The following is a 25,085-nucleotide window of genomic DNA, read 5'->3' as shown; positions in this document are numbered from 1 at the left end:
CCTTTAATATAGATTAACACTTCACTCAGAGGTCTTGGGTATACTTTGCTGCTTCTGATTTTTTTTTTTTTTTTTTTTTTTTTGGTTTCTCATTATGGCTCAAAATTGAGTTGATCGAATTTAGCTCTCAATTGATAATCACAACTCAACACCTAGGAACGGCTTCCTGTCTATGCATGGAAACCCCAAAACCAAGCAAACCCAGATTCTCTCAATGTTTGACAATCAAGCAACCCAAACCCATCAAAAAAAGAAGTAACCCTAACCCAATGACCTTATCCTTGTCCAAAACTACGCAAACCCAATAACACACATCTGCTAGTTCTCCACCAACTTCCAAACCTTGGCTCATAGATTCATATTGTAAGTTGTTGCTTACTCTGGTGGGCCAGCAGAATCCGTTGTTGATGTTATACCATTCCCTTTCAATGGAATAAGGAATAAAATAACAGCTGCGAATCCATTGCTGGATTTCCATCTCCATTACCAAACTTCAAGAACAATACTGCACTTGGATATAATATGAAAGATGCTTTTGTGCCAGAGATGTCTTGAACAAACAGAAAGAAGACCAGAGAGATTAAAAAATGGAAACAACTTGTTGTATTTTGGAGAAAAGAGAGAGGATGAAGGAAGATCCCTTGCTTCCTTCTTCATAGATTCATGCAAACTGCAAAGCATATTTCACCTTTGCTTGCTCACATGTCTCTCTGCATGAGCAAAATTTGAGATAACCGATATCACAGCCTGTGCTGCTATTTTTCATTGCAACCAAACACTTATATATGTGAAGCCGGGAAATTCGGACAAAGAATCCGCAACAGTGGTTTTAGACAGCAATGATACTTTTATCAAGCAAAAGAGGTACCTTCGAACCCTATTACTGATGACTTATAGTTTCTTGCCCTCTCCTTTGTCAAAATTATTCAACTCAGGCACAATAAAACCTCTCATTTCCAGGATACATTTAGTATATATATGCTTGGTTTCTTTCACGAAACGTTGGTTTCTGCTGCTTCTGCATATTATCAATATTGACGGAAACTCGAACAGATTGATGACCACTTTGCTAAAGTGAGATTTTCGGGTCCATAACCAAACAAGCAGGAAGGATCAAGATCACACTAAAGAAAGAAATCAACCACCTCAACAAGCAGAATCTTTAGGTAGGTATATGCAGCTAGACTTGCAATATTGTGAAAGCTATTCTTTTATTTATGGCTTAGTTGAAAACAGAATGCTCTGTTCTGTTCTGTTTTGTTATGTGGTTGATCTATGGAACAAAGAGAACTAAAAGCATAAGAATGCTCAAGAAACTTCCACTGACTATTTTTTGTAGATAACAAGGGGCAACACTGCTTCCCAAGGCAGTGCGGGGAAAATGAGTCATTATTCTGATGCACAAGATGTCGAGTTTTCAACTGCAGTTGCAGCAGCTGCATTTGCTATTCACTCCAATGAAGAAGCTAGATTACAGTATCAAAAAGGGATGAGGAAAAGCCTTCAGATCTCAAGGACGAAGACTTTGCAGGATGCCATGGCCGGGCGGCCAAGTTCTGGTGAAGTGAATAGGCGATTATCAAACAAAGAAGCAAAGAATGCTGGTGCCTGACTGCATATATTATTTTTTTTCATAATAAAATTAAAGTGTTTTTGAGTACTAACAGGTTATATACTTAATAGGTGAAGCTTCAATGAGAAAGCCAGTGGGGCAGGATCAAAGAACATTGGAGAGTGCTTTTCCATCTAGGTATCCGAATCGCGCATCCTCTACAAGGCCTTCAACTCCTGCAGATGGATACCAAAACCGAAGGGGAAGTTCAACAAGACATAATACTCTGGAAACTGAAGCAGATGCTTGGGAGAAAGCTCAGATTAAGAAGATCCAGAAGCGGTAAAAACCAATTTTTGGGTGGTTCTGTTATTATAATCTTTATATAAAAAAATAGTCATTGTTGAAAGCTTGCTTAAATGCTGCTTAAATTTCTAAGGAACATTTCAATTTCTTCCTTTTGAAACGGTAAATTATCATTTTCAGGTATGAGAAAGTGAAATCTGCAATTCTTGCTTGGGAAAATGAGAAGAAGATGCAAGCAAAAATTAAGATGGAGAAGAGAAAGGTACAGTTTAACAATCATTGTTTTTTAATTTAAGTTTGTGAACACCAATGACGAAGATCACCCCTCAATGAGTTGTTGAAATTGCAGAGTGAATTGGAGCAGAGAAGAGCAAGCAACATGCAACATTACCAAATCAAGCAAACAAGAATTGACCAGATAGCAGGAGGAGCAAGGGCACAAATGGAAGAGAAAAGAAGAAATGAAGAGTCCAAGGTGAGAGAAAAGGTTAAAAGGATTAGATCAAAAGGCAAAGTTCCTGTTAAATGTTTCTGCTTCACTTGCTATTAGGAAGGGAATCACTTGGACTTGAGAAACTCTGTCTTGGAGCAACGAAGCTGCCACTGAATCTTCTGCTGATTAAATCTGTACATTAACTATATTATGGCTTCCTAACAGTATATCCTAACTTACTTTAATTTGTAAATGATGTATAAAGATTTCGGATCATGAAAGTTCGAAAATTGTGTTGTTTATGTTTATCCAATAAAACTAGCCAGTCAAGAAAAATATTACTACAATTTGGCCCTTTGATTTCATGAGGACTTGATACAAAAGATTCTGCAGGCACAGAGAATTGCATGCTGAGATACTTCTTTGCACTTGATGTCTCTCTAAGCAGATATTCTTAACCTAATATCAACCCTTAAGCTGATAGTGCCTTGCATACGTTCAAAATTCTTATTTGTTACAACTTTGCCACTATAATATCATAAAGTATTGAAATGGATATGAACAACTTTTCATTTGATGTCCCTCTAAGCAGACGTTGATTTGGATATTTAGATGGGACATTTTATACTTTCCTCATTTTGAGGGCAAGGACTCAACAGCTGGGCCATTATGCTGGACGAAATTACCTTCATAACAAGATAGCTGCATCCACCAAAAATGACATTGTTTCCAACTGCTACCTCTTCCTCTAGCACCCCACCCCTATCAGATGTACACATCTTGTCCTCATACTTCGGACAAAATAAATTATTAACCTTGCTAATCTTGTAGTTATTAACCTAAATTAGTTATGTACTTGGAAAACCTAACACGGTAATCTTGTCTGGAAAGCATTTCAACATTGGCTTCAACTAGTATATCTATGCATCAGATTTATGAAGGCATTTCCTCTAGATTGACATAGAAGATAAGTCAATGTAAAACAGGATATATTAAGCTATTATTTTGAAACATGGATGCATATACAGCCAAATTGTTTGCTGGAAGATGATGGAAAAGGAGAAATAAAGGTAACCAAAGTCGCATGAGAGGGAAGGCAATCAATTTAGACCACGAAAGTATGGTTAAGCATGACTTTAAGTGGACCTGAAGGTGTGGTTGGTTCCCACCAAAATCACCATCACAAGGCAAGGTCTAAACTCTAGCATCACTAATGTCTGCCAGTAGAGCCTATAGCTTCAGAAAATACAAGAAAAATAGGAGAAATTGTTCCTGAAGATGGAGCACAGTGGCCCCAGCTGTCAAGGTTATGTTGGACAAAAAACAAAGAATGGCCTCTATTTTTCAAGCTAATCAATCATCTAGCTAGGCTAGCTAACACTAAACTAGAAAGGACATAACACTTGTGTGTTTAGACTATCTGAGTATTACATAAATATACATAATATATATATGTGTGTGTGTGTGTGTGTCACATGTGTATAAAATCGTCCAAAAGTCATACTTGGTCTCAAGTTGCAGCAAAAGATAGAGATAGATAGAGAGGGAGGGAGAGAAAGAGAAATTTTCATTTTCAAACCAAACTCTATCTGTCAAATTTAATGTTATCATAACTTGCATGATATGATTTGAATCAACTAGACGTGTGGTTGTCTTGAAGGGCACCATGATGCGCAGATTGCCCACTTACCAGGGCCAAGATCATTAGGGCGAACTATTTTCACAAAACCAATTTCCCAATGTGACCTACTTTTTATTATTGCTTCACAAAACTCAAACATTAGTTCGAAAATCATGATCGAGTTAGAAAATTTTGAACATTAGTTTTTGGAAAATGCATTTAACATTTGTTAATCTCTCAAAGATGACATGAAGATCCTTTGAAATATATATTGGTCCAGGGAAAGGGAAACGGTGGAGCCAAAGCATATCCGATTCCTCTCAGGCTTCTTTTGGCTACCACATGTTTTGTGTAAAATCTCCATCACAGCAAATGTGAGTGCGACACCAAAAAAAGGGACCAGAAGACGATGAAATAAGAGAGACTAGTTGCTATTGTCCAAACTCAATCTCAAACTCATCCATTTTCTTCCTTTTTTTAAGAGAGATCTAGAATTATCAATGAGTGAGTGTAGACTGTAGAGTTACCAAATTGGAAGAATATTCAAAGGCACCCCCTAGACAAGAACAAGTCGAAGGAGAAGAGAGAAACAGATCCTCTCACGTGCACATGCAGCAGAACCACCCCAACACCAGTCGTCTTGTCCCCTTGTAAGCACCATCCTTCTTCATATTAACTATATGAGGTTTTCTCTTTCTTAATTTCTGCTTTTTATATGGAGTTTTGATCAACGTGCATGGTAGATAGAATATAATTAACCCTACTGTGTGTGTTTTCGTTATCTTCGATTTTCTCCACCATGCTAATTTTGTTTGTCTTTGTTTTTCTTTCTTGTTCAATGCCATTTACATCGTTACAAGTCACAAGTCACAACACTTACATGCTTCTTCAATGTTCTACAAAACCCACTTCCATTGTTCTGTGCTCTATATCAATCTTCCTTTTACTTGCACATAATTTACAAAAATGCTTGAGAAGTACAGGTCCAACTATGACGTTAGAGAGCTAAAATTGGAAAACGGCCAATTGGCCATGCATGGCCTTGGTGGGCTTCTTCCCACATCCCAAGCGAAGCACACGTGGGGCAGGGCTGGTGACACACTAGAATCCGTGGTTCATCAAGCTACTCACCACAAACGTGAACCAAACTTGATCCACAATGGCCAGACACCGGCCAACATAAGCTCAATGCTTGCATCCTCTGGCCGAACATGGACTGACGAAGGAGGTCAGGTACCGTTGGCAGAGGGGTGGATGAGGAAACGTACTCGATCTGACTCCGATTACCATGGAAACAATTTTAGTGGTAGTACTACTAGCATTCACGAAGAGCATGCAGATCCCAGCACTTGTGCGAGTCCTAGTCCTAGTGCTAGTGCTAAATTGTGCAGGGACAACCAAAAAATTATGACTACATGGGCTTCGTTTGAGTCTCTTCCCAGCTTGAAGAGTACCAAAAGCCCCGACGAGGATTCAGCCTCTCACGGGGGATTGGTAATACATATATATATATATATATATATATTTTTTTTTTAATCAACTTCTATGTTAAATAATGTTACATACATATGCATCGTATTTACGTGCCACACATGTGACAAATTGTATTTTTCATTTAACAGGAAAACCAAGATGATGGCCAAGAGACCACCAAAGACGGTGAATCAGGTCGTTCACGCTCCACAAGACCAAAGCGTGCTGCTGCTGTTCATAATCAGTCAGAGCGGGTAACAATTTAATTTTGGTCACCCCAAAAAGGAAAAGAATGCATTTTGTCTGACAATTAATCCAAAATAATTTTCTACGGTGTGATGATGTTGTAGAAACGAAGAGACCGGATCAATCAGAAGATGAAAGCTCTGCAAAGGTTGGTGCCAAATGCAAGTAAGGTGAGAAATGTTGACAAGTGCTTAGGATCAATTTGTTTGGGAACTATTCTGTGTCATCCTTGGCAAACATTAATTTTTTTCCACTTGGTATATTAATTACAGACTGATAAGGCTTCAATGCTTGATGAGGTGATCAAATACTTGGAACAACTTCAAGCTCAAGTCCAAATGATGAGCAGTGTGAGAAATATGCCTCACATGAATATGAATATGAATATGATGATGCCTCTAGGAATGCAGCAGCAGCAGCAGCAGCAGCTTCATCAAATGTCATTCTTAGCACATATGGGCATGGGTGGTAATGTTGGTCCTCTTGGGCTAGGAATGGGAATGGGAATTGGAATTATTGACATGAGCAACAATATGGCACGCATGGCTGCTCATGCTCATCATCAATCTATTCGCCTGCCGATTCCTCATCCTACTCCAGTTATGGCGGCAGCTCCTACTTTCATTCCACCCTTTATGGTACCCCCATTGATGCCACGACACCCTCCTTCTCAAGCAAAGCCTGACCCTGCTTGCACCAATGCTTCAGACCCTTTGCCTGATCCATATGGTGCCCTTCTAGCACAAGTATGTTTTGCACAAAAATATATGGGTTTGGGCAACACCTACTATGAAAAATGACTGCTAAATAATAGCCTAAATATGTGAGCAAATTATATATGGATATCATTAGAGAATCCCTCAGAGAAGAAGCAATGCTACCAAAGTTAATTTTCAAAAAATTGAAATGACCCCTTCCACCAAAGTTAATTTGTCTTGTTAAAAGATGGCAGTAAGTTCTTTTTATTTTTTTTGGGTGAGTTTCTTTGAGCTAACTTAATATCAATTGATTTGCAGCAATCAATGAATATGGACCTGTTCAATAGGATGGCAGCACTATATCACCAACAAGTCAATCACACAACAGCGGCAACAAGCAGCCCATCACAATCAAACCATGTGCAAGGGAACTAATTAGAGGAACTTGCCCAACTTAGAAGACAAATATTGGAAGCACAAGAAGTTCAAAAAGAAAAACTTCAAAGATTGCCTGCCTAGCCTAGTTGATGGTGAAATGTGACTTTGATCATTATCTATATTAATTACTAAGCTATGCCCTCAAGACATCAATCTAATAAAATGTACATGCCATTTCTAATGTGAGTTTTGAACCATAGCAATTAATTTGATCTCAAGACATCAATGTACTTATATAATGGTGCCTCATCAATTCAAATTGCCATGGTAATAGCAAAATTAATCTCATTATGACAATAGAAAATTATAAAACGATAATACACAGCTCTTTCAGCAAACCCATAGGTAGCAATAAACACAAGAAAAATGTTTCATATTCTCAGAGAGCCTTCTCACCTTGATTCAGTTTCTCTTCATCACAAATTCCTGTGACTTCAATCCCATGTGACCTCCAAAACTAGTGTTGTTTTTCTTTTCACTCTTTTTCTATAAATATTTTCAAATATGTACAGAATAGCTATATGTATTTTGTAAATCAGCATGCATCTTCCACTGTCAAGGGTCTGGCATCCTGAAGCGAGATCACAGTCTCAAAAGCACCAACCAAGGCCTTGACTTTACTCTTCCTGGATTCGACAAGCCTACTGGCAGTCTCTTTAATCACATTATTGAACAATTTCTGGACATCCTTCCTTCCTTTCACATCTTGGTGTCTCAACACAACTTTCTCAGGACTAGTGTCAGTACCATTCAACATGCCACCACGACCATATTTTCTCCTGAAGCTCTTCCTTCGGGAACCTTCCAAATCTCGTTCTTGGTTTTTCATAACAACTTTCTCACGTTTGATTTTAGCACCATTTGACTGACTGTCATCAACCTCCTTCCTCCCAGTGCTTCCCTTTCCAGTACCAGCATCATTTGACTCACTGTCATCAACGTCCTTCCGCCCAATGCTTCCCCTTTTGATACCAGCACCGTTGGACTGACTATCATCAACTTCCTCCCAACCAATGGTTCCCCTTCTGATGGCAGTGCCATTTGACTGATTGTCATCAACTTCCTTCCTCCCATTGATTTCCCCTTTGATACCACTTCTTCTGTTTTGGGTGTCCCTCACCAATCTTACTTTCCTGAATTTGAGTCTCCTTGGAGTATTGTTCTCAGGCTTGAGGTCAACCACCCTTCCTCTCCTGAATTTTAGCTTTCGGGCTAGGCTGTTTTTACTGTCAGAGCTAAGTACTCCAGACCTTCGAGGCCTAGTCTTGCGCTCTGCCTTTAAATTTACTATTTGATTATCAGTATTCATTGTATTGTGTTGAGAGGTGTCACCACTTTCTTTTTTATGAGTGGACTGAGATGGGGAGATGGACATGGATGATGATGCGGGTGACGAAGAAGATAAAGATGCTAGAGTACTACGTCTCAACCCTTTGTTATCGGGGCATAGAGGAGCAGGTGAACGGCCATAACCTCTATTTGCAGTACGTTTCAGTTTTGTCTTCTCAGAGGATGGAGGTGATCGAGTGCTACCAATTCCCTTCCTTGCTTGCTTCAAGCTTTTGACTTTCAAGGGTGAGGGTGATAATAACTTAGGAGCATTAATGCCATTTGGTGTTAGTTCCACAGTATTATTCTCAGTATTTGATTCAATAACGTACAGAATCTCTTCTGGCATGTCCTTATTGCAGGATCCCTCAGGCTCAATTTCTCTGGGATTGTTTTGATCTTTCAGATGAGACGACCCTTTGACTTTCTCACAGCTTCCAGTATTCACATTGGAGACTCTCTTGACCGGGTGCACGGAAGTCAAAGAAACAGTTTCAGGCCCCAACATCTTTTTCTCAACCAATACAGAAGTCCTCAGGGTTCTGCTGCTGATTTTTCTATTTCCTCTGCTGCTTGAACCTTCCAGTATTTCCTTGACTTTTCTGCTTCCATTCTTTCCTTGATTATGTGAACCCTTTCCTGGGAGAGAAGAAGGCCCTAGTTGCTCCGGCTTCACCCTTGAAAGGGAACCTTCCGTACAAGCATCAATTTCCTTAACGTTGGTTGAAACTTTTTTCAAGGAAACTTTTTCTTTCTTTTTCAATGGTAAAACTCTTTTTTCCGTGACAACAGAATGATCAAGTTTCAGGGTTTCTGTATCTGGAGAAGGCTTAGGACTGATTGTGGATATCCCCTTCGAATTACTCAGTCTTAGTACTGATCCTGGGAGAGAAGATGGTTCTAATTGCTCAGCCTTCAACTTCGAATCTAAGGAATCTTCTGAAGAAGCTTCTATATCATTAAAGGAAGATGAAACTCTTTTCTCTGCGACAACAGATGTCTGGATCTCCGAATCTGGAGATGACTTAGGATTGATTGCCGCTATCCCCTCCAAATTGTTCAGGCTTAGGACAGATCCTGGGAGAGAAGATGGCTCTAACTGATCGGCCTTTACCTTCAAATCAACCAAATCTTCTGTACAAACATCTATTTCCCTGGGAGACGAAACTTTCTTTGAAGAAATAATTTCTTTCTTTGTCAATGATAAAACTTTTCTCTCTGTGACAACAGAATTATTAAGTTTCCGGGTTCCAGAATCTGGATAAGATTTACGAGCAGTTGTGGATATCACCTTTTTCTCTGTGACAACTGAATAGTCAAGTTTCTGAGTGTCGGAATCTAGTGAAGGCTTTGGACTGGTTGTGGGCATCTTTTTCCTCTCTGTGTCTGCTGAATTAGTTGCTTTGAGATTCTGGCCTGCACTTCCAGTTGCTGTATCAGATTTTGGCATTGCAATGGGTGCATTTTCTTGAGAAGGATTTCTCACTCCATATTTGCAATAATCATGGCAGGAACCTGTTCGAGCTCTGAGATAACGGGATTGAATCGTTACACCAATGTTCGGACGATTTTTTCTTATATTATCACCATTGGGCTCTGTTTCCAGTGGGATCACTAAGAGGTAGTTCCTTCTGATATCACCACCTTTGGGCTCCATTTCCTGCGAGATCACTGGGATAGAGTTCCTTCTGATACCACTGCCATTGGGTTCAATTTCCTGTGGGATCACTGCAACAGAGCTCCTGCTAGCATCACTACCATTAAATTCCATTCCCTGTGGGATCATGGAGATAGAATTCCTGATGATAACATCAGGAGGATCTACACTCTCGATAGAGTTCATTCTGACATCACCACCCTTGGTCTCCATTTCATGTGGGATCGCTGGGATATGGTTCCGTTTGATATCACTGCCACTGGGTTTTATTTCCTGTGGGATCCCTGCAATAGAGTTCCTATCATCACCATTGGATTCCATTTCCTGTGGGATCACTGGGATAGAGTTCCTTTTTATATCAGGAAGAGGATCTACTTTCCCGATGGAGCTCCTTCTGCTATCACCACCACCATTGGCTTCTATTTCCTGTGGAATCACAAGGTTAGAGTCCCCTCTGACATTACCACCCTTGGGCTCCATTTCCTGTGGGAACTCTGGGATAGAATTCCTTCTGATATCACCGACATTGGAATTTGTTTCCTGAGGGATCACTGAGATAGAGTTCCTTCTGACATCACCATCATTGGGCTCCAGTTCCTGTGGGATTACTGGGATAGAGTTCCTTCTTGCCTTGTCACCATTGAGGTCTAGGTCTTGTAAGATCACTGGGATACCAACGTTCTCTACTTCCATTATGAAGATGACATAGCAAACGCACAACCCTGTAGAAAATTAAGATTTCCCCACAAAGAGAGAGTGAGAGATTACGCAAAAGCAACACTCACTTCCTAAATGAAATTTTTATCCCTTATTTTTATGTGTTTCAAGTAAAAGAACAAAACGAAGCAAAGTGCTCATCAAGAATCTGATGTAACTGTAATGTAGTGAAAATCTTGAGGCCTCAAAACTTCACAAGGCTGTTATGCTGCATTCAACATGAATGAAAACATTCACTCACAATAGTTCCAGAAAAAAATAATGACGATTTTATATTACATCACGAACAGAAAAATGAAAGCTAGCTAAAACTGAAGATCGCATTGTTATTGAACGAAATGATCACCAGTTTTGGAAATGTACATTTAACACTATACATCTAAAAGTAAATGATGGGCCTTTTAACATTTACTGGACCTATTCCTTTCTTTCTTCCCCCCATCTTGGATTAGGGCTTTATCCTTTTTAGCACACATAAGAACTTGTCACTGCAACTTCACTTAAGAATTTGCCGAACATAAGTCAATTAAGCATTCAACCTCGTAATTCAAATGGTATTCCCTTCAGATACCATGCATCAACTTGTGGCAATTGCACAAGTGCACACAAACTCTATGTATGTAAAACACTAGCTGCTACTTGCTAGGATCAAAGCAGCAGGCATGCACACTCTCTCATGCATGTATAAGAAGATTAATTCCACTTTCCAGGCTCAAAAAACTTTACACAACTTTATGCAAACATTTTGAAAGATCTTAAATCAACCTATCGATTGGTAAACAAAACAAACGCACCATCTGACAGCTAAAACAGGAGAAAGGTCGACATACCATGATAGGTCTCCTCCAAGAATTAGTCTCAGTTATTGAGTTCTTTGTTCAAAACCTGACAGATCATACAAAAGGTATAATCATGATAGATGCAAAAACACCTACTTTCTGCACTTACAAACACCAATAACAAAACAAGACAATGTATCGCCAAAATCAGCAAACTATCAAAATCATAAACTTGCAATTCCCTCAATCAACAATTGAGAAAAAATTATCCACTTACACGTCCAAATAGCCTAAGAGAATCCTCTAAAATCTTTGTTTACCCATCAGAATGGTAAAGAGCAACCAATTTGAAATTTGATTGTTAAGGATGGAAGACCAAAAAAAAAAAAAAAGGAAAAGAGAACAAATTTATCATCATCTATCATGCGTCTTAAGGATCAACCCATTAGCAAGCTGCCAAGGAAATGCTCATTTTGGCAAAACAGGGACTAGCCCATTTGCAGTTTTCACACAAAATATTCATTTTACACAAACAAATAGAAAGATCCTTCTTTCACATTAACCTTGGAATTATAACCATAAAATAGACAAACCCCATTTGCAATTCATCAAGAAAAAGCTCATTCTGGGCAGAAAAAAAATCCAAAACACTGAAAAGAGCATCAAGATCATACCTTTTTCTTGTGTCTCTTCCTACCCTTCTCATCAAGGTAGCATGAGAACTTGAGATGAGAAGACCCCAGAAGGGGCTGTGTGAAATTGGTTGCCTTAGAAAGAGTGGTGATTTTTTCGTAATTGTATTTGACTGGCTCTTTGAGGATGAGAATGCGCGTTTGTTTTTGTTGCAACCAAAATAAACCCTTCCCAAAATGAACGAAACAAAGTTGAAAAAAATAAATGTTGAAAAAGTAAAAAGTAAAAATAAAAAATAAAAAACCATCTTTTGCCTTTTGCTGGCGGGTGGCCTTTCTTTTGGTGGGAAGATCAGAAGTGGAGGAGAGAGAAACTTCTAGAAGGAGAAAATCATGGAAAGTGAGGGCGGCTCCCATCCCTAATAAGGAACGTTCTTTATCCAGCAACACTTTATCCGCCAGGGGTGATGATTAGGTGACCTGACTGTGAGTCTGCGTTTGACGACAAGCACGCGCGAGCGACCATAATTCTCTCCTATTTTTAGTTTTTTTTTTTCTTCTTCATGAACTGTTTTTCTTTTCTTATCGAAAAAATGAGTTGTTTTTTATTTAACTTGAAGGTGTAAAATTAAATATAATTTTGTTTCGATTATTTTTCTAAAAAATAGTTTACATCCACCAACCAATGATATTTATTGGTGGGTTTGGTAAACTAATTATGAAGAACAATATAACTTAAAACTTTGGTACAATAATCCTCAGCCTGTCTATCAATCAAGTGCTAACATCAGGAACAAATAATAATTAAGGTCGACTGTGAAATTTGATCTGCATAAAACTATGGAGAATGACCCTCCAACTAGTCATAATTAGAGTCCTTTAAAGTAGCATGAATCAACTTTTTAAATGCCTATTGGATTTGGGTTTGATCGTCTCTTACAAGTACTGGTAGTAGTAAGATGGTTAGCTTTTTTAAATAATAAATAAATACAATTTTGTGAAAATAAAAATACTTGAGGCTTGAGGCTTGAGCAAATATTTGGGTATAAAGAGGCCCAAAAATGTAGCATTAGAGTTTTAAAATGTACATAGTTTAGGCCTTTTGTAAAGATCTAGGCTCAATTGAATTCAGTTGATTTGGGTTCACCAACAGAATTTGGTCCAAATCAAATACACATATGTATATGAGGCAATTCCAAGCCCAAGCCTGCCTTGGTTTTGGACCAAAAGGGGAAAAAGCCTGCCTTGGGGGATGAGTAAACTTTACAAGGTAAATGTCGTAAGGGCTATGATGTCGATCATCGATACCATATGGGGTGAGAGGTTCAATCAAACCATTAAACTTTAACATTTTCAACTTATACATGATTGGATTGGATCCCTCACTTAATCCCCTCATCTATACCCCTCATTGTAGCAACTCCCGGTAATTGTTGCTATAGTTGTAATATAAACATTGAGAAGAAGCCTCCTAGCAATTGAGATCACCAGATTTTTTTAACAGAGTCTAGTAAAAGCAATTTCAACATAAAGTTACATATATTATATGATGACAAAAACTATAAGTGAAAATGATTTTAGGAAGGTCATGAAAGAAAGAAAAAATAAATGAATAACCTACTTTACCTTACTTTCAAGCTCCAAGTTTGCTTCCTTCTAAGTTTTTGCACCATCATTCAAGTGTAGGTAAATATCTAAGCCAATACCAATACATATATATTATTACAATTACAGACTGTCCAAAATTGTAGGTGTAGAATACTTTGGCAGTCAGTAAATTACTGGTAAACATGCATGAATTTGAAAGCAATCTTATACCCCCTAAATGCATATGATTCAAGGGCTTGTCCTGTCTTCATGTTAAAGGTTTGGTTAGATTACAGAACCCAGCTAAAAGCAATCTTATTTGAATGGCCCACCAAATAGTCAAAAGAACTCTATGCTTTCTATCATTGACTGTGTTTAACTCTGATTTTCTTGTTAGTTTCATAACCAAGGCATTGCTATAATTAGTGCTTAGCTTAAGCCCCTCCTAATTATCAAAAAAAAATTAAAAATTAAAAAGACTCACCTAAAGTAATTTAATACCACTGATAGGGATTTTAGCTATCCCATCAATGTAATTTACCTTGCAAGTTTTCCATCTCCATACAACAAACCTTCCATATGGCATGATAACAAAGTGACAAGACAGGCCAATCATTTACTTGCTAGATTAGCTAGGATATATAAATATAATTAATTTACTTGTACTTGCATGCTTAGATTACACACTAACAAAAGATTTTTTTTGACAAAATTATGAATCCATCTCTCCCAAAGTGATAAATGTTAATCTTTATCAGTGCATGTGTCAGATCCTTTTTTCTAATAGAAGCAAAAGTATTTTTTTGGAGAAGAAAGGAATTAAAGGGAGGGCTATGATCACTTTCCCTTCATGACCACAGTTGCAAGTCAAATGAAAAAAAAAAAAGGAAATTGTGTTGAATAAACATGTTCACTGTTTCATGATTGTTCATGTTCCCTTGGCTTCAAGAAGGGGCATTCTTCTATTGTGGGGACTCAGACTCAGACTAGGCTAGTTACTTTTCTCTAATTATACCCTTTTTCTAAAAAGAAAAAAGACTGATATCAAACGAATAGTTTCATAAGTACACTCGGGTTCGATTCGAGACAATCTTGAGGCAACCCAATTTAATACTTCCTCCTTCCCCTTCCTAGCGAATGATAAAAATAAAAATAAAAATAATAGTTTCCATAAACCAACAAAAGAAAAATAATGGTGATATGTTTGATGCCAGAACCAGAGAAAATATCAGCAGAAGATCCAAACTACGTGATGAGTTGATCACCAAACTTAATGGCCCATCAAGGTCCTTCTGTTCTGCCATTTTCGTGTAAGAGCATGTGGTTATATTGGCATTCAAATACCATTGAAAGCAAAGATATTTTGATATAATTAGGCACATAGTTTAAGTATTATTCTTTTCATGGAAGGTTAAGGACTGAATTGAACTTACCTGCATGAGCCTGCATCCCAAAGACTTTAATTGGCTCGAGAATGTTTGGTTGGGACAAGATCATGATGAGAATATGTAATTAGGTGGAACTGTTGAAGATGGATCACAAATAACAAAAGATGACATTGAAAATTTTCATGCAAGTTAACTTTTTTTTAGTTAAAAGTAGACAAATCCTTGGCATTGATTTTAATCTGTCACGTGTGGTCTCCCAGCTAGCAAACCATCTCTATCTCCCAACATTATTATGAATTTCCCATCTGTTTGCGTGAACAAAATTCAGCTATAAAAAGCCAATCAGCAACAACAAATTTCCCACACCACCACCCTGTGATCTGACCAACCCTTTACTCAAAATTTAAAGCCAAAACCATAACCATGGTTTCTGAGACTTACCAATCCAAAAAAGTTTGTGTAATTGGAGCTGGACCCTCAGGGCTTGTAGCTGCAAGGGAGTTGAGGAAAGAAGGTCACAGAGTGGTGGTTCTGGAACAAAACCATGATGTAGGAGGGCAATGGCTGTATGACCCTAATGTGGAGGGAGAGGATCCCTTAGGAAGGAGACCTTCTCTAAAAGTGCATAGCAGTCTTTACACCTCTTTAAGGCTCATATCTCCCAGAGAGATCATGGGCTTCACTGACTTTCCATTCTCAGTGAAGAAGGGTAGGGACATGAGAAGGTTTCCTGGCCATAGGGAACTTCTTTTGTATCTTAAGGATTTCTGTGACTGGTTTGGATTAAGGGATTTGATAAGGTTCAATACTAGGGTGGCATATGTGGGGATGTTGGATTATTATGCTACTAGTACTGATGATGTAGTTGGCTGCGAAGATTTGAAATGGGTTGTTAGGAGTGTAGATAAGAAGACTCAGATTGTCATGGAAGAGGTGTTTGATGCTGTGATTGTGGCCACTGGCCATTACTCTCAGCCAAGGCTGCCTTCCATTAAAGGTACTTTATCAATTTCTTTAGTTTCATGTTAGCTCATGTGAATAACTTTAACATTCTTAATCATATTATATATGGTTTTAATCTCTGTTTCCATTTTCTTTTTTCCTTTTGCAATTGTGGTTTTCATTTGGTCATATTTAGGAATGGATGCATGGAAGAGGAAGCAAATGCATAGTCACATCTACAGGGTTCCTGAGCCGTTTGCCGATGAGGTAAGGCAATAGATTAGATCTAATTAGTTCTCTGCTGCAATGGATCAACAAAATTTTCAAGCTTTTAAAAGATGAAGTGATATATTTTCCTCTGCTTGCAGGTTGTGGTGGTGGTTGGAACTTCACTAAGTGGACAAGATATATCAATGGAACTAGTGGAAGAGGCAAAGGCAGTCTACCTCAGTGGCAAATCTCTTGACATATCTGAGGGCTTGTCCAAAGTCATTTCCAAGCATGAGAACTTGCACCTTCGTCCGCAGGTTCAAACAAATATGAAATTGCTTCGTGCCTCACCTTTCAAAGCAGGGCCCATTGCAATCCCATCCCATTATTTTTATTTAAGCATGCTCTTTTTTCTGCATTCTGTTTATAAGCAACAAAACTCTGTTTCGTTTTTAGCAATCCCATCAGTTTTTCTTTCATGTGCAAGCAAATGTTGGTAACAAACATTTAAATGCAACATTCTGCTGCAGATAGACTGCCTTCAAGAAGATGGGAAGGTATTATTTGTGGATGGTTCTTGGGTCATTGCAGACACCATCATGTACTGCACTGGGTAAATTTTGAAACCCAATTTGACCTTATAAATATGCTGGTGGATCTACTTGCTTTTGAAAAGTGATTGGTGTTACTATGGACTTTGACTGGGAGATTTTCTATGGGTCCCCACATGCAAATGATGGACCCCACAGCTTGTTGCAATATAATTAATTAATTGGTCCAAGCGGGCTGTGTGCAGGTATTCATACACATTCCCCTTTCTTGACACCAAAGGAATAGTAGCTGTGGATGATGACAGAGTGGGCCCTTTGTATGAGCACACCTTCCCTCCATCACTTGCTCCCTCTTTATCTTTTATAGGCATTCCTAGAAAGGTAATTTAATAAACCTTTGTTCTACATAACTAGCTTTCATTTTCATCATTCTTTATGTGAGATTAGTACATGATATTTTTGGCTAATTTGTCCATAATCTGATACAGATCATAGGGTTCCCATTCTTTGAGTCACAAGCAAAATGGATAGCTCAACTACTCTCTGGGAAAAGAACATTGCCATCAAGGGATGACATGATGCAGTCCATTAAGGAACTCTATCACTCAAGGGATGTTGCTGGCATTCCAAAGCATAATACCCATGATATCGCAGAGTTCGAGGTAAAAACAAAAAATTAGTACCACATTTACCGACCACCTTACTCGTAAAGGTGGTGAGATGCGTTAAATTTATGTATATACTTGAATGAGCTGGTGAGGCTGTCAAGCCATTGATGTGTGGTGTGGCCGCACATATTGTAGCTTGCATTCTAAGCTCTCTCTCCCTTATGTTTTGCTTCTTGTTGCAGTATTGTGATAGATATGGAGATCATATTGGGTTCCCACGTTTAGAAGAATGGAGGAAAGAGCTTTGCCTTTCGGCCCTGAGAAATGCTGACACCGACTTAGAAACATATAGGGATTCGTGGGATGATCATGAGCTGCTTCAAGAGGCTCTTCAAAGTCCACATTTCACTCAACATGGGGCTCAAGATTTTCCTCTGTAAACCTTAATTATATTATTATTATTTGCTTGGACCACGAACTTTAAGTATACCTATTATAAAAGTATTTGTTATTGTTGAGAGAGAAAGTTCTTTTATTTTTATCTTCATTTTGTTTTTCTGTGGTACTTTTGGCGGAATGAAGGGGTATTCACCATTATTAGATTTACAGAAATGGTAGAAGACAATAGACTCTAAAACATTTGTTTTTGTACAAAGTCAGGCAAGGTCAACAATTTACAAGGTCTGGCTGGCAAAAACAAGTTGTTGACCTATAAACGACAGGTCGCCTTGTAATATGCTTTTGTAAACTGCAATGAGTTTTGGAAACGGCTACAGTTTGTACTCAATAAGCTCTTTGTATGACCGCATTTTGTTCAGTTATGTTGTTTCACTCAGTAATATTACCTAGTACTTAATGTTTTTTACTAGTCTCTGAAAACTTGTATGAGGTTTATTTGTGTTCTTCACAGTGCTTACAACAGTACTGTAAGAAGTGCCATCAGAGCTTTCAAAGATAAATTTTCAATTCTGCAAATGAGGGAGACTCAGTGCATGTGTATATCATTCATGGCTTCTTTCTTAACCACCCAAATATAGAGATATATATATATATATACCCACCACATGTATGAATTATGAAGGTCTGGAGAACATTTACAAACAATCTATTGATTCACAAAAACCTCAACAAAAGAGTTTTCAAACAGACTCTTCATCATGGCTCTTCCTATACTTGGCTTAAAATAAGACGAGGCTTGCTAACTGGAAATCTCTGCCCTCTACGCCGCCTAGTTACCTCTCCCCAACCTATTAGCCTTCTCTCCTCTTTTCCAAATTGACTTTTGCTGCCAATTTGCTTCAACAATGATTCCAAAGTATTCTCAGTTACAGTGGAAGTAGAAATGCTGGACCTTCTCCTCCCCCTTGCCAATCCAAGTTTAGCTGCATATCTAGCCGAACCTGTTTCCAAACGATTACCGGAAGACTCAACGAGCCCTCCTAGTGTCTGAAGATCCTCAGTCACCTCATACCTTGACAAAGAGGCAAGACTTGGGAGAATTTCGCTCTGGAAGTCCTTCCGCTGCCTTCCCTTCCTTTTCCGGCCCTTCCTTGGCTGATTTGGCGATGAAGTGGTACCTGTCTCTTCATCCTTGTGGCTATTACTTCTACAGCAGCACTCTTCCACCTTTGTCTCAGTCAAATTCAATGTCATGACCTCAAAGTAGTCCATTCCATCAGGTAGAAGATCCTCACTCATAACTACTCCAGCCTTGTTCTCTGGACCACCTACAACTGCAGAAGCTATCCCAGCAAACCAATGTAGGGAGTCACATGAAGTTTTAAGCAGCTTGTTTGTGGTTCGTACAATACAAGTATGAAGTCCAGATGATGAAATGGACGCCAAAGATTCTGCTGCAGTCCTGACTAGTTCCTCTTCCAGATCCACTTTCTGTCCTGAGTCTCCTGATGATGGAAAAGGTGTCTCGATTTGATTTTCATCAGATTCTCTTGTTGGCACAAAACACTCCTTGTTTTCCAGATCTTCCTGTCCTAACAACAGAAAAGGTGTCTCAAATTGATTTTGATCAGATTCTCCTCTTGGTGGAGAACACTCCTTGTTTTCTGGACTAGCAGGTGCCTCCAAAACAATTTCGGTTGAAAGAGAGGAAATTGGTGAAAACCTGTCTCCATTTATGGATGAGTTCAGGTCAACTTGTAATCCAAAACCTACATCTTTCTTATCAAATTCAGTCTCTACTACATGTTCTGTTAGTACTATTTCTGCGTCGAGCACTGAATCACAAGCCAAGTTTAAATCAAGTACCACATATTTTTCTCTTTCCTTTTTCTCTTCAGGTGGGTTCAGATTGGCATTAGAGGGGGAGCCATGCGAACAGCCATCACAAGAAATGTTAAGCTTCTCACAACTAGCAGCAGAACCACAAATCCTTTTACTTGAGTGGTCACTTGCCTCCGCCTGGTTTGAATCTTCATGTCCTTTATCAGTTTTGCTACTATAAACAAGCTTTGGCCTGTGCCATTGCAACTGCTCATTATAATCTTCAAGCTTCCCCGATCCAGTTGTTGCTTGGAAACTCTGGGAAACTGCCACATCTAGAGGACAGCTAGGAGGCATGAAATTCAAGTTTATATCCTTTGGGGACTTGACATTTGCAGAATCCTGCCTGTATTTTGTAATGCCATGGTGTTCACTCACTAAATTGTCATTAATCCTGATCAGATTATCAAAACTGATGGGTGGTGGTGGGTGAGCCTCTGAATGCTTGGATTCCAACTGGGAGCCATTGCTAAAGCTACTATCAAGGAAGAAGGCACTACCATGTTTTGTGCTAGATCTCAAATCCTTTTTTAACTGTAACCTGTCACCATAAAGAGCAGGATTTACCGTTGATAATTTATACCTATTACTGAATGGTAAAGGGGTGTTAAAACATGGGAGTGCTTGAGAACTTGATGCCTCGGGTGCTTCAGAAACCTTTCCATTTCCCAGAAATTCTTCTTCTTCATTATCAATGTATGCATCAGCCGGAAGTTCAAGATCCAAGAAGTTCTTCTCAAATTTCTTGCATTTGGATTCCAACAATTCAGAGTCTTCTGAACGACCTTCAGTTTGAGTAGAATAAGAGCATGCCTTTATGTTCCTCCCTCGAACAAAACATGAAGGTGATTGGATACTTTCAGCACCTGAAACAAATATTTGATTGCATACAGGGTTTACCAAAGGCAAGGATGGCATGTGAAATGTCTTTTGAACGCAAACAGATGAGCTTTGAGACAAAGAAGTAGTCAACTGTGAAGCCTCCATCTTCAGCTGATATTTAACCAATTCATTCCTTCTTATTTCATCCATTAGTTCTGTTTGTCTTCCATAAAGGCGATGAAGGTCCTGAATCTGGATGGACAGAAGACATGTCAGGCATATTTAAGTGTTTAAGAACTTTCATAAAAAGTTGGGAATATCAAAGATAATGTGGCCATAATGAAATAACCCAATGATACAAAAATCAAAACAATCAAAATCCCTTGAAAAACGAAGGATTATGACTCAATGATTTGCAGTAACACCATTTGATGTTTATGGACCATACTACAGTATTAACAAGTGATAAAAGACAATTGTTGTATAAATAGTTATGATATCCATAGAAAAAGGTAGAAAGAACTAAGAAATTTGAATGCACTAAGCTCAATGAAATTCAACATTCTGTATATTATTGTTGGCATGAATGGTCAAAATACTATACCTGATCCCTCAATATCATTTCTTGCTCGAGCATTGTCTGCTTTAATACCTCCTTGTAGTACCCTAAAAACTGGTCAGGAGATGAGTTATGCTTCCTTTTACTGCTATTAGCAATTAAGTTATGATTCCTTGTCAAGTAATATCCTGGGAAATAGCTGTTGCACTGGATATGTGCCCCCATCTCCAGAAATTCTACACGTAATAAAGCATAAAGTTTACTGGATAACCCAATAAAGTATAACCGAGCACCCTCAGTTCCATCAGAAAGAAAACATGCAACAGTGTATAGAAATCAGAATAGGTTAGTTTGTACTGTCTAGAGACATCTAAGGAGAACAAATTGAAACTGTTTCAATATAAAGCATCTAGAATGCTCAAGAGTATAATTCCCTGATACCAAAGAGAAAGGTGACATAAAATAAAGGTCTTAAGAAAGACACTTTTTAATTAAAAGGACAATACAGAGCGCAAAGTTTGAGCACATTGAAGAGAATTATCAAAAGAAGCTTCTAGGTAGAAATGGGCTTAAGAAAACCTACTAACATAATGCTGGTGGTTCCTACATACCTAGGCCAAGATAATCAAAGAGACAAGCCAACATTTTGAAACTGCTAGGCTGCAATGGTCCCTACTAGAGAAACCAATTTGAAATCATGTAACTCAAGAGTTGATTTGAGAGGAAATGCATTGCAAGTTGAAGTATGTGTCTGTATTTGGAGAAAAGGGGGAAGAAGGAAAATGTCATCACTTTACAAAGATTGAAAGTCAACAAAATTTAATGGGGCAACTGAGCTTACTCAAGATATCCATGATCCATCACAGTAAAAGCCGTCAGACTAGTAAAAATGGAAACAAAATCAGAATTAAGACCAAGCCGCAATGTATTCATTCCACTGGTGAAGAGCAAAAAAGAATACTTTTTTCAAGATCGAACAAAGCAAAGATTTGGGAACATGGTCTATACTTTCAGCATTGATCACAGCCCCTTATCAGCTTTGGGCTTATGTATCCTCGTATAGTGGAAAGCTAAATGTCAAAGTCATAATAAAATGTATCACAGATTCCAGGGGAACTCGGAGTAAAAAGTCAAAAATAAAGATCAGAATATTTTTCAAACCAGATTGTCCAATAAAAGAATTGAGAAAATTGAACACAAGAACACTAATTACTTAATAAAAAAATCTCCTTTGACAAAATGTGGTTATAAATTCCGTCTTAGCTATAAAAATGAGTTCTTCTTGGTATTATGTTACCGATAAGCAACGAAAACTGGATAGACCCATCAATCAAAAACATCAAGCACAGAAGTTCATTCCACTTCATGGATGTTTATTTTACAGAACAAACATTCGAAAAAGAAAACAGAGCAAAAGACAAACAAAAAGGAAAAAGGATAATACAAAAAATCCATCAAAGGGATCACCTTTATCATTAAAACATTGATGTAAATCTAAAGCTTACCCGAAATTTGATGCATAGTCCTATTCTAGCTTCTCCTCAAAAACCCAGCAAGGATTCACTCATTCCATGACTGATGTCTTGCTCTGAGCCACAAAACAAAGCAAAACAAGAACAACCGAAACAAACCCACGAATCAGGAATCAGAATAACAGAGTATCCCAAGAAGCTCGAACATCAAAGGAGGCATTTTGGAAAGACCATGGAAATTATATAACGTTGAAAACTTTGGATCCTCTGGGCCATTTTCTCTAAGAAGATTTAGAGAGAGAGAGAGAGAGAGAGAAATAGCAGATAAGAAAAATCCACGGAAACAAACGAAACTTACATGAGAAGAGACATGAAAGTTGTCCACACCCAACAAAGTCTCTCTCTTTCTCATTTTTTGTGTTTGTTTTTTGGGTTTTGAGCAAGTGGGCATTGTCCTATGAGGCTCTAGATTCTCTCAACCATTTTCTGTTTTCGGAAGAAAAAAAACATTTAATATTAAACTTCAAAAAATATTATCAATGTCAAACAACACTCCACCAGCACTATTACAAACCGGATTTTACTGCAACCAACAGACACAGCCAAGCTCTTATAGACTATCTCAAATTTTCTAATTTAATCAATATCTATCTTGCAAGAATTTAATGAAAGTTATTATTTTTCCCAGTAGTTACAAATAATAATTGGTAAGCAGTAGGTCCACAGACTTTGTTTTGATAACGACTAAAATTTATATGACTTATTTTCATACCGATAATGAAATCACAAGTAAATCACACATATCTATGTTTTGTTTGCATATGTTATTATTCGACACATATCTTTTTGAAAATATTAATTAATTATTGTTTATTAACAAAAATATAATAACGAATTTTATGGGGGGATGTCATAAGTCTCATCGTGTTCTAAATTACCATGAAATTGTGATTTAGAGTCATTAGAGACTATTATTACACAGGCCTTTTCATGTTTGTAATTCTTAAACTCTCATCAAACTTACCAGTGAAAATGATTTTGTGTGTGTATCTTTCTTTTTCCTTTTTGAGCTATTCAATTCAGAAATATGATGCTAAAGACATGATCCATTTAGTCTCATTGCTTATCCAGGTGTCAAGATAACAACCTCATGGGACCATCTAAATCATGGTTATGCTTGTTTAGTACATAATTAGTGCTAATGACTCAAGCCTCCAGGACAACTAACACGACAACAAGAGATATAATTGCTAGCTTAATGAGTTAGTTACAATGTTACATCTGTGAAAGTACTTCAAATCAAAGAAAGAATATTAGACAAAAAGAAGACTTATTAAAATATGCAATTAAAAATGGGAAAGAAAACAGAAAATTGGTTTCTATTTTGCAAGTGTTTTATATGACAAGAAAATGGTCCCAAAAGATGAGAGTGGAAACAATGAGAAAAATAAAAGCAATAAAGACTTTCTTAGAGCTCAGTGGAGATTTTTTTTTTTTTTTTGGTTTGAAGTCAAAATTCTGGAATAGGTCATATGATATAGATGAACTTGTACGCAAAGAAACTATGATACCCTCAAGACAAAATGTGAGAAAGTATAATATTTGATTTTAGTAAGAGATAAGAATTTTTTAAATTGTAAATTTAAACAATTAAGATGTCATAAAGATTCAAATATGAGACTTCTTATTTATTAATCAAAGTCATTTTTTACCGTGCTAAATCACGTCGGCAAATTAGTTGTATAGTTGCTCAGTTGAATTAATAAACTTGTAAAAAATAATAAATTAAATACAACAAAACCCAATAAAAATGCGTCCGTACAATACAAAATTGTTTGAGCATTGTATGAATTGCGGCGAAAATTCTCTGGTGGGACCCCTCTCTCATCCTCCTCTTTTTATCAGTCCAATCCAATCCCGGGCGTGACCTGCATGAAGTGCAGAGCTTCCAATTCTATTTCCTTGATTTTTCTTTTCCACATTGAAACTACAAAATTGCCCTTGATATTGCGCAATGACAGTGTCCCCCTTTGTCACCTTCTCGGGTATCACTTTCATTTCATTTCATTTCGTGAATCTGATCTCCCATAAAGATTAAAGTGAAACCCAAAGCTACCTCATTTTTCATCATTCCGGGCTTTCTATTTAGTCACTGTAGCATGATTGAACCTCTGTTTGTTTTTAAAACTTTATTGGATGTTATGCGTCTATGAGTCTATCTCTTATAAATTCGCATATTAGGGCAAATTTTTTCCGTTTCGTATATTATATGATGTTTTTATTGTCAAACAATGATCTAATGAGTAGCTTAGCTTTGGCATAAGATGCATCACTTCAAAATCGTCTTACAAGAAATGAGTTTCCTCGCGTTCTACTCCATATCAATCAAGGATTGAGATTGGTGCAAAAATGGGGCCACAAGGGTAATTATCAACACTAAAATTGTGCGATGTCGATGTGGGATAGTGACGCGGACATGTTCCACAACGTGGTGTGGTACGTTTGCATTGGGCGCAGAAAAAATTGGGCACATGCAATTTTTCTTTTTTGGAGAAGGCCCAAATACTTATATCAAAGACTCGTTTGCATATGTTGGGCTTCATTTGCACAGATGTTTCAATTGTTTTAAGTGATAGTCTAAATCATAGAGGGGAGATTTTTCACACACGCAACTATGATGTTATAGGGGCTAGGGGTGCGCACGGTTCAGTTTGGACCGGTTTTTGCCTCAAATTAGAACCGATTTGGTACTATTTATCCGATTTGATTTTAATTAAAAAATAAA

The 25,085-nt window shown here is 37.8% G+C and overlaps 5 protein-coding genes across 8 annotated transcripts; 3 read left to right on the top strand and 2 right to left on the bottom strand.

The window, feature by feature from the left end:
• On the top strand, positions 573 to 2,651 carry LOC18776955 (remorin). 3 transcript variants are annotated; one of them, XM_020564290.1, is made up of 6 exons: positions 573 to 864; positions 1,054 to 1,166; positions 1,340 to 1,604; positions 1,684 to 1,894; positions 2,039 to 2,120; positions 2,208 to 2,651. In XM_020564290.1, the coding sequence occupies exons 3-6, from the start codon at positions 1,382 to 1,384 to the stop codon at positions 2,406 to 2,408; spliced, it is 717 nt and encodes a 238-aa protein (XP_020419879.1). In that variant the 5' UTR covers positions 573 to 864; positions 1,054 to 1,166; positions 1,340 to 1,381; the 3' UTR covers positions 2,409 to 2,651. The 3 variants fall into 3 exon arrangements, with proteins under 3 accessions (XP_020419879.1, XP_020419878.1, XP_007210021.1); XM_020564289.1 differs by having other exon boundaries at positions 961 to 1,166; XM_007209959.2 differs by lacking the exon at positions 573 to 864 and having other exon boundaries at positions 901 to 1,166.
• On the top strand, positions 4,356 to 6,910 carry LOC18776060 (transcription factor PIF7). Of its 2 annotated transcripts, none has more exons than XM_020563786.1 (6): positions 4,356 to 4,562; positions 4,896 to 5,406; positions 5,535 to 5,639; positions 5,736 to 5,801; positions 5,904 to 6,377; positions 6,648 to 6,910. In XM_020563786.1, the coding sequence occupies exons 1-6, from the start codon at positions 4,522 to 4,524 to the stop codon at positions 6,762 to 6,764; spliced, it is 1,314 nt and encodes a 437-aa protein (XP_020419375.1). In that variant the 5' UTR covers positions 4,356 to 4,521; the 3' UTR covers positions 6,765 to 6,910. The 2 variants fall into 2 exon arrangements, with proteins under 2 accessions (XP_020419375.1, XP_007210132.2); XM_007210070.2 differs by having other exon boundaries at positions 4,891 to 5,406.
• On the bottom strand, positions 7,019 to 12,490 carry LOC18775988. Its single transcript, XM_020563785.1, has 3 exons — positions 11,924 to 12,490; positions 11,301 to 11,355; positions 7,019 to 10,475 (listed from the first exon to the last, which is right to left on the bottom strand). Exon 3 carries the CDS (start codon positions 10,444 to 10,446, stop codon positions 7,303 to 7,305), a length of 3,144 nt encoding a protein of 1,047 aa, XP_020419374.1. The 5' UTR covers positions 10,447 to 10,475; positions 11,301 to 11,355; positions 11,924 to 12,490; the 3' UTR covers positions 7,019 to 7,302.
• On the top strand, positions 15,175 to 17,771 carry LOC18777131 (flavin-containing monooxygenase FMO GS-OX-like 9). The gene is made up of 7 exons (XM_007209051.2): positions 15,175 to 15,853; positions 15,995 to 16,065; positions 16,167 to 16,325; positions 16,539 to 16,621; positions 16,805 to 16,940; positions 17,048 to 17,221; positions 17,410 to 17,771. The coding sequence occupies exons 1-7, from the start codon at positions 15,280 to 15,282 to the stop codon at positions 17,605 to 17,607; spliced, it is 1,395 nt and encodes a 464-aa protein (XP_007209113.1). The 5' UTR covers positions 15,175 to 15,279; the 3' UTR covers positions 17,608 to 17,771.
• Positions 18,163 to 22,753, bottom strand: LOC18778022. Its single transcript, XM_020564255.1, has 4 exons — positions 22,659 to 22,753; positions 22,334 to 22,416; positions 20,874 to 21,064; positions 18,163 to 20,521 (listed from the first exon to the last, which is right to left on the bottom strand). The coding sequence occupies exons 2-4, from the start codon at positions 22,347 to 22,349 to the stop codon at positions 18,335 to 18,337; spliced, it is 2,394 nt and encodes a 797-aa protein (XP_020419844.1). The 5' UTR covers positions 22,350 to 22,416; positions 22,659 to 22,753; the 3' UTR covers positions 18,163 to 18,334.

This window comes from Prunus persica, chromosome G5 (assembly GCF_000346465.2).
Source record: "Prunus persica cultivar Lovell chromosome G5, Prunus_persica_NCBIv2, whole genome shotgun sequence".
NCBI classification, from domain to species: domain Eukaryota; kingdom Viridiplantae; phylum Streptophyta; class Magnoliopsida; order Rosales; family Rosaceae; genus Prunus; species Prunus persica.
This window is presented reverse-complemented; position numbering and strand designations above follow the sequence as displayed.

Bases quoted from the DNA above. Each gene is read 5' to 3' on its own strand.
- LOC18777131 (XM_007209051.2), top strand. From the start codon at position 15,280: ATGGTTTCTGAGACTTACCAATCCAAAAAAGTTTGTGTAATTGGAGCT. The intron at 16,326-16,538 runs GTTCAAACAAAT...ATTCTGCTGCAG, and splicing joins ACTTGCACCTTCGTCCGCAG to ATAGACTGCCTTCAAGAAGA. The intron at 16,941-17,047 runs GTAATTTAATAA...AATCTGATACAG, and splicing joins TTATAGGCATTCCTAGAAAG to ATCATAGGGTTCCCATTCTT.
- LOC18778022 (XM_020564255.1), bottom strand. The intron at 20,522-20,873 runs GTATAGTATTTT...CTGTCCATCCAG, and splicing joins AAATGATATTGAGGGATCAG to ATTCAGGACCTTCATCGCCT.
- LOC18775988 (XM_020563785.1), bottom strand. From the start codon at position 10,446: ATGGAAGTAGAGAACGTTGGTATCCCAGTGATCTTACAAGACCTAGAC.
- LOC18776955 (XM_020564290.1), top strand. From the start codon at position 1,382: ATGAGTCATTATTCTGATGCACAAGATGTCGAGTTTTCAACTGCAGTT. The intron at 1,605-1,683 runs GTGCCTGACTGC...TATACTTAATAG, and splicing joins CAAAGAAGCAAAGAATGCTG to GTGAAGCTTCAATGAGAAAG. The intron at 2,121-2,207 runs GTACAGTTTAAC...TTGAAATTGCAG, and splicing joins TTAAGATGGAGAAGAGAAAG to AGTGAATTGGAGCAGAGAAG.
- LOC18776060 (XM_020563786.1), top strand. From the start codon at position 4,522: ATGCAGCAGAACCACCCCAACACCAGTCGTCTTGTCCCCTT. The intron at 5,407-5,534 runs GTAATACATATA...TTCATTTAACAG, and splicing joins CAGCCTCTCACGGGGGATTG to GAAAACCAAGATGATGGCCA. The intron at 5,802-5,903 runs GTGAGAAATGTT...TATTAATTACAG, and splicing joins TGGTGCCAAATGCAAGTAAG to ACTGATAAGGCTTCAATGCT.